The 13,173-nt window shown below is 59.3% G+C and overlaps 1 protein-coding gene across 2 annotated transcripts; it reads left to right on the forward strand.

Moving 5' to 3' along the window:
- Window positions 1-3,456: 3,456 nt before the first annotated feature.
- On the forward strand, window positions 3,457-12,490 carry Cidea (cell death inducing DFFA like effector a). Of its 2 annotated transcripts, XM_010639018.3 has the most exons (5): window positions 3,457-3,815; window positions 4,524-4,668; window positions 5,906-6,052; window positions 10,245-10,423; window positions 11,897-12,483. In XM_010639018.3, coding segments are annotated over exons 1-5 (624 nt in total). In that variant the 5' UTR covers window positions 3,457-3,813; the 3' UTR covers window positions 12,048-12,483. The 2 variants fall into 2 exon arrangements, with proteins under 2 accessions (XP_010637320.1, XP_019065300.1); XM_019209755.2 differs by lacking the exons at window positions 3,457-3,815; window positions 4,524-4,668; window positions 5,906-6,052 and adding an exon at window positions 8,554-8,764 and having other exon boundaries at window positions 11,897-12,490.
- The last annotated feature ends 683 nt before the right edge of the window (window positions 12,491-13,173 follow it).

Consider the following 13,173-nt stretch of genomic DNA (forward strand, 5'->3'; position numbering starts at 1 on the left):
GATTCAATCCTAAGTACCAAAAACAAACCAGATCCTGGTGGGGCAGGGGCGTAACTTAGTGCTAGAGCACTTGCCCAGAGTGCACAGAGTACCACAGAGAGCAGTGAGGTACTGTAAACGTGATCAGCGGTAACTGCTGGAGGCCTCAGTCCGGGAAGGCCCCAGGGCCCCAGGCTGTTCACACAAGTGTCTACCTTCCTGGACAAGCCCACTCTGTCCTCCTGTCCTGAGTCATCCGTGTGAGCCCGAAGTTGTGATAAAGCTGGTACAAATTGTATTTCCCAGAATAGCCACTTTTGCAATGATTTAGAACCCCTTTTCGGGCTGGCTTCCCCTGCGCAAGACCTGGGTTCCATCCCCACACCACAAAGAGAAAGCAGAAAAAGAACCAGAACGCCTTGGCAGGGAAGGCGGATTCTGCACAGCAGCCGTTTTAGTATGGATGTGATCACTGTCCCAAGGGGCATCAGGAAGGAGCAGAGTTTTCTAAAAGCGAGTCCCCACCCTCTGCTCTCCAACCTGAGTTCTGATTTTTGACACTGTCGCTGAGTGCCCAGAGCTTGGCGCATCGTGAGTGCTGGTGGCCAGATAAGAGCCCACCATGAGCAGGACGGGGTGCCAGGTGTGTCCCACCGTGTCACACCTCCTGAAGGACAGTCCCGGGCTCACCGCACCCGCCTTAGCACTGGCTGTCACTTGGCTGACTCGGGCCTGCTCTTTGTCCCTCTCCCATCAGGATCCTGTCACGACGATGGGATGTAGCCCCCCAGCCATCGCCACACTGCACACCTGCCTCACAAACAGTGACACCAATATGCACTCGGCCCTCTGCCTGCAGAGACGGCTGGGGAAGCCCCGTCCGTACTGAGCATGCACGGACACTTCTCCTGTCTTGTTGTCACCTAGCACACCTGTGTCCCAAGAGATGTAGTCTGGGGAAGCACACAGCAGAGCCACCCGGGTCCTGCACACACACCGCAGCATTTACACAGGGATGTGAACATCCCGGGCTGTGGAACCTGGGGTCCTGGTGGCCATGCTGGAGGACACAGGACCCTGGTGTTTCTCGTGCACCAAGACCTTGTTCCCGGGCCTGGCCTCCGGCAGCACCCCCAGAAGGCACCCAGGAGGCCTGAAGAGAAGCTTTCGGGTGGTGCGCGGCTGAGTGCCAGTCGCGGCTGGTCTCTGTGTTGGTTACGCAGCTGCGGCGCCTGCCCTGCCCTCGAAGATGCCCCTTGCCCAACTTTTGGGAACCCAGTGCAGTCTGGCTTGTGATGCTGCCTGGGCCTCCCGGAAATGAGCTATTTCCTTAAGCTCCCCGTTTCCTTGTTACTCTTCCTCTTAGACAGTGATCTCCCTTCCTGCTCTGTGGCACAGTCTGTATTCACTTTCCCAGGAATTAGGGAGCGGCTGTTCCCACTGGTGTTGGAGCAAACCGCGGTCTCTGAGGCTTCTCTGGTCCTGTTCCTTTGTGGCCGTGCTGGGGCTCAAACTTAGCACAAGTTAAGCCTTAGCTTACCCTGAGCTACATTGTCAGCCTCTTGGTGTGCTAGTGTAACTTTGCAGATTTAAAATATTTGTCTGTTGGAGGAGCAGCAACTCATTTTAGGAATTCTGCTTGTGGCCAGGAATATAAATTACTGTCTTCAGAGCGGCTGGAGCAAGCTGGTTGGTGGGGGCCTCTCTGTTAGCCCCCTGGGCCCCTGATCAGCGGAGCACGGCCCTCAGGTGGTCGAGTATGTTTGACCCTTGTGGTTCTGTCTGCTACAGTCCTTGTTGTGTCATTTGTCACCTTGAAGCACTGGTGCTGGCCCTGGTGACAGCAGCTGGTTTGGCTTCAGGTCTGCAGCTTATCTGAGTCTCTCAGGCCTCTGCCCCAGCAGACAGCACCCATCAGGGCCTCAGGGCAGAGCAGCAATCGCGAGTCCTTTCTGTGCCTTCTTGGGGCTGTGTGGGGCAGGAGCTGCGAAGCACTGCCCGCAGGGTCTCTGTCCCTGGGAGAGGACGGAGGAGCTCTGAGCTGCCCCCCTGCAGGTCCCTGGACCCCATTCCTCGAAGGCTGTGTTCCCTCTCTGGCGGGAGACTGCCCGACTGAGCTGTACCCTTGACCCCAGGGCGCTCCGACCCTGGGCCAGGACTTTGTTTTCCTAGGCGGCAGTTTTGTCCTGAGCACTCTCACTCCACTGGGCAGTGGTGAGTGGGAGACGCCCAGGTGGCCTGGCCTCGCAGAAGGGACAGCGAGGTCCAAGACTCCCAGCTGGGGGACTGCGCTGCTCGAGCCCAGGGCCTCTCTGCTGCTGGGACCCATGTGGCACCACAGTGGGGAAGAGAGCAGGCCCTGCGACTGCTCCCCTGGCCAGCCGCTGTCATCCTCATTGGAGGCCACCCTGTGCCTCACTAGGAGGTGCGCTGATGGGCACAGGTGTGGCTTGTGGCACCCCGTGTCCTTCTCTCCCTGGGGACTCTGCCAGCTGAGCTTCCTGCTGTGGTGAGGTGGGAGACAAAGCCTGGTTCTCGTGGCATCATCAGGCGCCCAGCCTGGTGTCCTCGCCCCCAGGCCTCCGGGGCGGACGACTCCCATGCTCCCTCAGTGGCGTGAGAACGTCCCCTTCATCCCATTGTGTAACAGGAACCTGGTATGACTGCTCCGATCAGGCCAAGGTTCAGAAGCTGGCACCAGGCCCACTGCCACCCCGGCCCAGCTCTGAGGCCTGGCTTACGTAGTCCCTGGACAGGGTGCTCGGCAATGACGCCTGGTGCAGGCCGCAGCCCCAGGCCCAGCTCATTCCCGCTGGCACCACCGCCTCCTTGTCTACCTGCAGGGAGGCACTGGGGTGAGCGGCAGAGGCAGACCAGCAGGGCGAAGGCCTGCTCTGCCCGGTGGCCTCAGTGTCCGGCCTGCCCTCCTCGGGCAGATAGGGGACGACAGTGATCTAAAGAACCCCGCAGGCCACGGCAGGGTCAGGCGAGTGTGTGCCAGGCCTGAAGCAACGCCAGCCGCACAGACCTTAGCCCAAATTCTCACCAGCGTTCCAAGTCTGACCCACACTGACCTTCTTGGCAAGGCCGGGACAGGGCCAGGCCTACCGGAGATCTCAAGGGGTGCATGGAGTCACCACGTCCTGCTGGGTCAGACTACACTGTGCTCAGGACCCAGCCCAGCCCCAACCTGGACGGCGGGAGCCCAACAAAGGCGCCTCTGTCAGGGAAGTGCCAGTCCCAGCCAAAGAAAGCATAGGCAGGTGACAGCATGCACGTTCGTGCGTGTGCGTGTATGTGCGAGACCGTGGTGACAGGCACAGCAGTCACATGGCCTCCTAAGGATGTCACCCGCAGATGGGAATCCAGGCGACTCTGCCCCTCTGGCATCTTCCCAAGGCTGACCTGGAGCACGGCCTGGTCTTCTTCCTCTGCTCTGTCCCCATGGCCGGCCACTGCTGGGTCTGGAGCAGGGCCGATGTTCTGGGCGTGGAGGTTCCAGGCCTCTAAGCACAGCGCCAGGTGCTGAGCATGGCTGGGACACAGCTGCTATCTGTGTGCCCTGTCTGGAATCTGGTTTTGTAAGCTTCTCATCAGCTCATTCCTATTTATTTCCCCATTTGACTAATTTTTATGTAACTAAAATTTAATGGTCAAGGGTTGGAATTTTCCTCACAATTTTTTTTTTTTGCTATAGTTGTTCCCCCCCCCCTCTCATTTTACACAGGGTCTTCTAAGCTGCCCAGGCTGGGCTGGACCTTGTGACCCTTCTGCCTCAGCCTCCTAGAATTACAAGCCTGCACTACCACACCCACCTGGTTCTTTCCTTTTTATATGTCAGTGCTTTTTCTGATGAATTTTTTAATTCTTCAGTGGTACAGATTTGCTTCAGTGGGTGTCTATTAGCCTTTGCTTGGAAAAAAAGGGAGTTAAGACTTAACGGGCCTGTCTTCATCAAAGACATGAGTTAAGTGATTTGATATATTAAATAATTATAATTTCAAGATTACCCACTTATTTGGATACATACAAATGATCCTACCTGTATGGTATTTTAAATGATTGATTCTGGTGCAGTGATAAACATCAGTTTTACTTGCCCCGAAGTGCAGTGGGGTGGGGGCCTGACCTTCCCTCTCCTTCTGCCCACGGATGCAGCAGCAGTCCTGTTAGGCTCAGCTTCTCCCACGTTAACACCAAGGCCTGGGTCCACGGCCCCAGTGACCGGGCTCTAGCTGCTCGCTTGGGCTGGTCTGCTCGGGTGTGTACCTGGATGTGCCCCTGTGGACGGACTGGACGCTCAGAATATTTCCGCAAGGACCTCACATGCTCCCAGCAAAATGGAGCAGAGGCCATGTGCTCTCCCACTCCGCGCAGTCCCTGTTGGTTCCTTGGAGATTCGTGTGTGTATCATTAGTAATTCCTGTCCCTTGTCTCTTGAAGATGCACATATTAAAACTGCATTATTGCTGTGAATTACTTGCCTCTCCTTAAAGATTCTGGTTTTAAAATAAAGTCAGAGGCAATTTTGTCTCCGTGTCCAGGCCCCTGACGTTCATGGGCTCCCAGACCAGGAGGGTCCTGCTCACGCCGCTGGTGCAGCCCCCACGCCCCTTCCGCGTCTCCAATGCCGACCGCAGCAGCCGCCGTGGGGTGATGGCCAGCAGCCTGCAGGAGCTCATCGCCAAGGTACAGCCTGGGGCCCACAGGGGGACAGAGTGCCGCAGCCTCCGCTCACTCCTTGGGCCTCAGGGCGCTCGGGAGCTGCTTTTCAGCAGCTAAGGATCTAAAGCAGCCGAGGAGACATCACTGTGCGTCAGGAAAGCGGGCTACAGAGACGAGCCAGTGGCTGCTGAGTGTTGCTGTGCTTCTTTGAGGAGGAGAATAGAGGGACTCGAGACGCCCGGTTATGCAAAGGGGTGATCCCAACAGACACCGGGCGTTTAAATCTTAACAATGCTTTACAGTAACAATCGCATGGCATTGGCCAGGGATTTAGCTCAGTGGTGCCACCGCCAGCCTTGTGAGCTCAAGGTCCCAAGCTTGATCCCCGTACCAAAAAAAAACCAAAAACCACACATGACCATGAACCCCCTCAAAACCTCCTCCTCGCTTCAAGCACTCTTATCGTTCTCGTCACTTTCTGCAGCAGCTCTGGAGCTCTCTTTCCTGAGTGTCCTTACGATGTATGATCAGAAATACAGTGAATGCTGCTGCTGATGCCATGCAACAGAAAGGGGCTCATGAGAGCACCACAGTGCGTCCTCGTCCACTCGTCCACCAGATCTGACACCGTGACTCCCGGCTCTTCCCCAAAGTCAAATGAGCATGAAAGGGGACATTTTGAATCGATTCAGGACATCGAGGCAGCCAGGACAGCACAAGTGAAGGCCCTCAGGAAAGAGGGCTCCAGAGCTGCTGCAGGAAGCGGCCAGGGCGATGCGAGGAGGGTGTGCAGGGGGAGGGGGAGGATTTCAGCAGGGCTTGTGGCAATTATCTATTACTGTACTCACCTTTTTAAAATTTAAACATTTATCCTATTTTCTATCATTCCCCCGAAGGCCAGGATAGAATACTGACTAATCTATAACAGTGTCGAGGTCACCAAATACAGAAGAGTCCAGACTCTCCGGGAGGCAGAACTCAGACGCCCATGGAACAGAGACACGTGGCAAGGGCCATACGCACACACTGTGTGCAGGGCTGTCCTGTTCATTCAGCTAAACGAGTGGTGGCTGGAGAATCCCACGGACAGTCACTAACCTCACAGCTCTCAGGAAGATGGGCCCCTTAAACATCTTGATTGATGTCTGAGGAAAGATGCTAACCATGGGCTCTGGTGATAAGTTTCCACCCGAGCGCTGTGGCCGGGTGAATGCCGGGGCCGGGAGCCCTCTTCACACTGCAGCTGCGCTCTTGTCCCCAGGCCCTGGACGTGCTGGTCATCACGGCGGGGCTGGTCACACTGGTGCTGGAGGAGGACGGCACCGTGGTGGACACGGAGGAATTCTTCCAGACCCTGGGTGACAACACCCATTTCATGGTCCTGGAGGACAGGCAGAAGTGGACGCCGGTAAGCAGCCGCCGTATCCTGGGCAGCGTGGGCAGGAGCTGGGCCTGCGGGGTTGAGCCGTCCCTGCACGGCAGCTTGGTGCCCTCAGGGTCACGCAGCCTCCCTCGCCTGGGTGTTCCTGGGCAGCACAGTGCCCTGTAGACGGGAAGCCCGGGCCACTCGCTGTCCTGGGACAGGACGGGCTGGGTGGACCAAGGCCACTGTGCACGTGCACCTGCTGTCCGGTCAGCGTCACCAAGCATCAACTCCCGAGGGGAGGGCGCCCGGCCACGGCCTCGGGGTCCTGGTCCTGGACGGTTGTGGGGCCCCTGGGACCCAGGGCTGCTCAGCTCCGCTCCTAGATCCACTGCTACCCTAGCACACCAGGACCAAGCCTGGCTCACCCACCTTCAGAGAACATTCACCAACCAGACATGGGCGAGGGGAGAGGGTTAGGAGAGAGAGTACAACGCAGGCTGGAGAAACTCTCAGTCATGTATGCCAAAACCTCCCCACTATAAAACACCTAGCAATACAAAGCAAAGTATTAAAGCTTCTTTTCACATCCTCACTGACCCTGTGTAAAGGGAAAAGAAGCTGGCAGAATGGCACATACCTATACTATAGTCCTAGCTACTCAGGAGGCTGAGGCAGGAGGGTCACTGGAGCCCAGAAGATCCTGTTCTGAAGAAGAAAGACAGACAGGGCTGGGTGCCCACACTTCTGTGGGAGCCAGAAAGCAGAGCGTAAAGAAGACCCTGGCAGTGGCAGCTGTCTGGGGGCTTCTCACACAGGGACACTACCGGCCCCATGACAGCTTCCCTGTGACGCGCCAAGGATCGGAGGGCCACGTGAGGCAGGGGCCCTGGACTCTCCTGGGGCTGAGTCTGCCAAAGCCAGGCCGGGCCCCAGCCCTGCAGGGTGACAAGTGTGCGCCTTCCCCACTGGGGTCTGAGCCCTGAGACAGCCCGGCAGCAGGAGTAACAATGCCGGGAAGCCAGGGCCACGGGCTTTGGGGTCTTCCTGGGGGAGCGTGCATCTGAAATTCCAAAGCACACAAGAGATAATCCATAGGAAGGACCAGGCAGGCTTGGGACAGTGGGGCAGATTTCTGGAAATGAAGAAGGTAACAGCGGAGATAAACGGAGACTTGGCGGAAACAAACTGAAGGCGATTTCTGAGGGCCGGCTAGACCTTCCAAAGGGGCTCAGGAGCCAGCGGCAGAGGAAGTCAGGTGAGACAGATCTAGCAGATCTAGTAGAGATCCAGCAAGTCTGGTGGAGGGCTTCGAAAACAAGACTCAGTACACAGCTGTTGTTTAAACAACGCGGGAGCTGGGAGTAGCCAGCTTGATCTACACATGCAAGACCCTGGACTTGATTCCTAGCACCTGGAAGGTACTATCTGCCATTTAAGAAAGTGTTCAAGAGACCATTAAAGAAATGACTCGAAGCCAGGCATGGGGCACACACCTATAGCCAGCACTTGGGAGGCTGAGGCAGGAGGATCGACCTGAGTTCAAGGCTACCCTGGACTTCATAGTGAGACCCTGTCTCAAAAAAGGAGCAGGAGGAGGCACAGAAGAGGGAACACTGTCCCCAACATAACCCCAGGAAGCACTGGTATTCAGCAAATTCGGAGAATGCACATAGCAGCTGTGGACCCAGCAGTCCATTTAAGATGGACCAGAGACAGGGGCAGGCCGCTCGGAAGGATGGTGCAGGAGCAGACTGCGGGGACCCAGCTCACATGTCCTCTCTTGCTGCTGGGCTGGGTGAGCCAGACTCCTGCATTTCCCTCTCGGGGTCCCAGCTTTCCTTGCGTGTGGAGCGGTGGCAGTGGACGCCGGAGGGGGGAGCCCTTGCAGATGCCCGCAGGAGCCTGGAGCGCATGGGAGCAGCCGTGCCACATGGACCTGCAGTCGCCAGCCGGGCGCCTGCAGGAGGGCAGGCTGGCTTCGCTGCCCTCAGGTTGGACCCGGTCACGCCTTGCCTGCATGTGCTGGACCCCTGCAGCCCAGCGGAGCTCTAGCCTGGGGGCCGTGCTCTCCCTGGGACACCGGGGCATCTGAACGTGCTGTCCGCTGTCACTCAGGGCCAGACACTGAGCTGCAGACGTGAGCAGCATCGGAAGAGACAAGGAGACGTCAGCAAGCCTTGATTCACTCACAACCAAGGTCAGCTTCAGCCACATTGCGTGAAAAGTGACTGTTCCAGAACAGAAAAGTCACTGGGCCCCGAGCGGCGAGCTCTGCACATTTGCAGAGCGCCCCCCCCCCAGCCTGCGAGGCAGGGAACAGGGTCGCCCCGCTCTGTGTCCACCCACTGCTGCCTCAGTCTCCTCAACGGTGCCGGAGGGGAGGGCGTCATGCCCCCCCCCCGTGTCCTGCGCAGCCGCACCGTCAAGTGGAGCCGTGATCTGTTGCACTGCGGAAGGGGTCTTTCCCAGGGGACTCTGGCCCCCACTCTGGTCAGGGAAGAAATGCCGACCTGGGCGGAGCGCGGCCGTGGGTTGGGCCTGGGGACTCTGGCCCCCGCTCTGGTCAGGGAAGAAATGCCGACCTGGGCGGAGCGCGGCCGTGGGTTGGGCCGAGCAGCAGCCGCCCCAGCACCGCCGGAGGGCAGATTGGACTTCACCCTGGGTGTTCGCTGCAAATGCCCTTCTGGCCACTTGGCTCCGAGCCTCCGAGCCTGGCGTCTCCAGGGAGGGCTCAGAAGCTGCGTTGGCCACGGGGTAAGCGGAAGCCCGCAGAGTGCGTGTGGAGCTGTGGGCAAGGCGGTGCAGCCGAGAGCTGCCCACTGTGTCCCGTGACCAGGTGTGCAGGCATGCGTGTGCGTGTGTGTGTGTGTGTGTGCACATGTGTGCGCACACACTTTCCTGACTGAACAGAGCAGCAGCTGGGTGGGCCAGGGAGTCTGTGGTGAGCACACTGGCTGTGGACGGGACAGCAAGCTGCTCAGCTGCTGATCCCCACTGAGGACAGCATGGGCGCCAGAAACAGCCCTGTGCCCAGGCCATGCGAGTCCCCGACCTGGACCTGCAGAGGTCACCTCCCCGCACAGAGACGCGGCAGGGCGCCAGCTGTGGACCCTGGTGACAGGCGGGGCAGGCATCGTCTTGCCCCGGGGACTGAACTGGGCGCCAAGGAGAGGACGAGGGGAGGCCCCGCCCCGCAGATCCTTGGTGTCAACTCGTGGCTCCGAGCCACTCCACCTCTGCCGCTCCTCCTGGCCGCAGGGCGACTCCAGTGCAGTGGAGCTCAGCTGGGTCCGGAGAACACAGGCTGACAGCGCCCTGGCAGCCACCAGGTGTCGGCTGTGGGTGGGACTCACTCAGCCCTAGGTAGCCAGCTGCCCGCCAGGCCGAGGGCCTCAGAGCCAAGCAGGCAGAGGGAGCTGCCAGGTGAGGCAGGGAAGCCTGGGGTCCGCACCTCCTTCCTGAGATGAGGTCCCCAGGTCCCACAGCAGCTCCCTCCGGCTGAGGCTGCACAGGAGGCTGGGACATCCCTGACTTTGCATTCTGCCCCCAGCCAAGGAGTGGAGCTCGCGGGTCCCCAGGCTTGTGGCGGGGCTGGGGTGGTGTTTGCCGGATCACCTGTGTCCTCTGCGGCGTGGGCAGAGGGGCCCAGCCTGAGGGTCAGTAGCTGGAATCTGCACACAAGCAGGGGGTGGGGTCCCCCGGGCTCACTGCCCTCCCTGGCCTGGTGGCCCACACTTCTGTCCAGTTGCACTTGTGAAGGAGTGCTGGACAGACTGCCTGACCGTCACCCGGGAGGCTGTCCTCACCAGTGTCCAGGTGGCCTGCAGGACCTCGGGAGCAAGCCCCCGAGCCTGAGGCCGGAGCACCTCCAGGCACTGCACAGCAAGACTTCAGTGCAGGCACACTTGTCATGTCAGCACTCAGGAGGCTGAGGCAGACGTGCGCTTGGGAGCCCCGCCAGGGCAACTGAATGACTTAGTGAGACCTATCTCAAAATAAAAAATAAATGCAGGCTGGGGATGTAGCTCCAGGTGCAGAACCTGGGTTCCAGCCTCGGTACCAGAGAACAAAAACAAAACCCAGGCAAAGCTGGATCTGGCTCGGCCCAGCCTCTGACTGGCGCAGCTGGGATGGACTCCAGGCTCCTGTTGGACGCGGCCACAGGGAGCATGAGGTGAGCCGAGAACAAGCAAGAGCGTCGTGTGGACGCCCTGACAGCTGCTCTGTCACACAGGCCAGCAAGTACGCGCCAGCTAGGCGGCCGCCGCGCTCCGGCATCGCCAAAGTCACCCTGGACCTGTACAGGCTGCACCCCAAGGACTTCCTGGGCTGCCTCAACGTCAAGGCCACCCTGTATGAGTTGTACTCTGTGTCCTACGACATCCACTGCACCGGGCTCAAGGCCATGCTGAGGTAACCAGGGCTACAGCAGGTGGGGGTGGCCCGCAGTTGAGTCTGAGACCCAGGAGGGGCCCAGAGAGCGGCTCCTTCCCCGGGGCTATCTGACCCAGGGAGTCACAGCCCAATGACACAGGAAGGAAGGGGGGGCCACATCACCTGACCCTGGCGGGCCACAGGGCAGGGGAGCCATGCCAGGGCCCCTGGTCAGGATGGGGGAGGCAGCCCCAGAACCCACCGCACCCCAGCTGGGAGCTGACTGTGTGGGAGGGAGACCCCGTTTGTCTGCCCCTGTGGCCCAGACTGAGCCTGTTACACACATTCGAACACCCCAGGTGACAGCTGCCCAGGGAGGTGGCCCACGGGACTTGGGTCATTGTGGCCAGTCCACAGCCAGGTGACACAGCCTGACAGCACGTGCCCAGGACCTGCCATATGGCCAGGATGCTAGAGAGGACCTGGGGGCAGCGAGTTCACTGTCCCGAGTGCTCCTGCCACCACCAGGCAGGGCCTCTGCCACCGTCCTGCAGCCGCGCCTGCATGGATAGCAGCAGATCCGACCCCCGGGCCAGGAGAGGCCGCAGGTCTCCAGGCCAGCCTCAGCCCCAGGCGCTGTTCAAGGACCAGTTCCTTGTCCCTGTGTCCCCGTGGGGATAGCACGGGGCAGAGGCCCTGGAGGGTGCCTGCTCCAGTGCCTGAGGCCAGCTGAGTCTGCAGTGCCCCCGGCCGGCTGCAGGGACTTACGGGCTGAGGCCATTGTCGCAGCGTTGGGATCCTGATGTTGGGCTTCCTGTGCCGAGACAGGAGGATGGCATTGGCTTAATTTTTTTTTTTTTTTTTTTAATACTGGAGATCAAGCCCAGGGCCTCACACAGAATAGTCAGGGGCTGCACCATGAGCTACAGCCCAGCCCTTTCTAAGTTTTATTTTGAGACAGGCTCTCACTAGGTTGCCCAGGCTGAGCTCCAACTTGCCGTCCTCCTGCCTCATCCTCTTCTGGGGCTGGAATCACAGGTGTGGGCAGAGCCTGCTGTCTTCACCTCAAGGTGAAGCAGGAGAGTTAGCTGTGGGAATTTAGGAAACAGGACTGATGAAAATGAGCCTCCCCTGCAACCTCCCATCAGGAAAACCTCAAGGCAAATCCAGGCCTCCTGCTGCGAAGGAGGCCAGGGGTCCACGGCGGGCTGGGCTGCAGGCAGGGACCCACCCCAGGGCACAGCCACTCGCCCCGGGCCCTCACTGCCCCTTCAGCACCGCCTGGGCTTCTGTGGAGCACAAGAGGTCCGGACGAGGGGCTTAGCGTTCAGTCTGCGTAACAGGCTCAGCCTGGGCTGGGGGTGGCCGGAGCTGGGTCTCCCTCCCACCCCACGCAGCTCCAACCAGGGTGGGGTGCGGTGGGTTCGGGTCTGCCCCCACCCCTGCGGTTCCTGAGCCGGCTGGGGTCCTCCAGCCTCCCCTCCACCCTGCTGACGCGAAGCTCCGTTGCAGGAGCCTGCTGCGCCTCCTGTCCTATGCCGCACAGGTGACCGGCCAGTTCCTGGTCTACGCGGGCTCCTATGCGCTTCGCCTGCTGGACGACACAGCACCGCCATCCCCCAAGTCGCAGGTGGGGAGCTGGCTCGGGTTCCTGCACAGATAGGGGTGTCCACCCGTGGGGGACCGCAGGGTGAACCTCCGTCCTCAGCTCAATAAAGTGCCCAGGAAGCCTTGTGTGTGACGGTGGTGCCTTCTGCTCCAAGGCGGGTGCGGCGCTCAGAGAGGCAGGCTGCGGCGGAAACCCACGGGCACTGAGGCGTCTGCAAGGCGGCCTTACTTCGCCGCTTGCCTCTCCCGCACTGGGGACTGAACCCGGGACTTCAGGCAGAGCTCTGTCCTCCGCACTTTTTGAATTTTGAAATTTTAGTTTTATTAGTCCGTGTTTGTGGTACACCGTGTCCACGCTTCTCCCGGGGAGTGGGTGCAGACGCAGCGCCTCTCAGTTCCTTTTACACCACCCCTGTCTCCTGGTCCCTTCCCACCTGAAAAAGATCTCCCTGTTTCCTATCATGTGTCCTTTATTTTACTCTTTAGTTCATTTATACTTTGGATTTCTCCTGTAAGGGAACATGTGATGTTTAAGTTTGTGTGTGTCATTTATTTATTTAAAATTATGGTCTCAAGAGTCATCGATTTTCCTACAAACGACTCAGGTTCATCCTTCTTTATGGCTTAGTAGTACTCCGCTGTGTGTGAGTACCACACTTCCTATATCCATTCTGCTGTTGATGGACATAGAGGCCACTTCCAGGGTCCAACTACTAGGAATTATGCGGCCGTAGCATATCTGAGACAGGGTCTCACCAAGTGGTTAAGTTGCCCAGGCTGGCTTCACCTTGTGATCCTCCTGTCTCAGCCTCCTAGAATGCTGGGACCGCAGGTGTGCACCACCTCACTTGGCCTAAACGTGAGTTTTGAAAGAGCTCCGAGGGGCCCTGAAGCCTAGGCGCCTGTGCTTGGCACCCTTGAAGGTGAGCTTGGCTTTGCTCCGCCTCTGCGCCCCGGTTCAGTTCCCCTCTCCCCTGAGGGTAGTTATCTGAGGGGCACCCTCCCCTGTGGGCACAGGGTCAGCCCAGCTGCCGCATGGACATGGCACCACACACGTAATCGCAGCGCCCGGGGGTGCTGAGACAGGAGGGTGCCGAGGTCAAGCCCACTGCTTTTCTAACTCCCCAAGCCACGCCGGGAGGGGGCGGGGCCACGGCCGCCCCTGTGCTGCATTTGCAGCC

Source organism: Fukomys damarensis, unplaced genomic scaffold (assembly GCF_012274545.1).
Source record: "Fukomys damarensis isolate Sample0158 unplaced genomic scaffold, DMR_v1.0_HiC HiC_scaffold_30, whole genome shotgun sequence".
NCBI classification, from domain to species: Eukaryota; Metazoa; Chordata; class Mammalia; order Rodentia; family Bathyergidae; genus Fukomys; species Fukomys damarensis.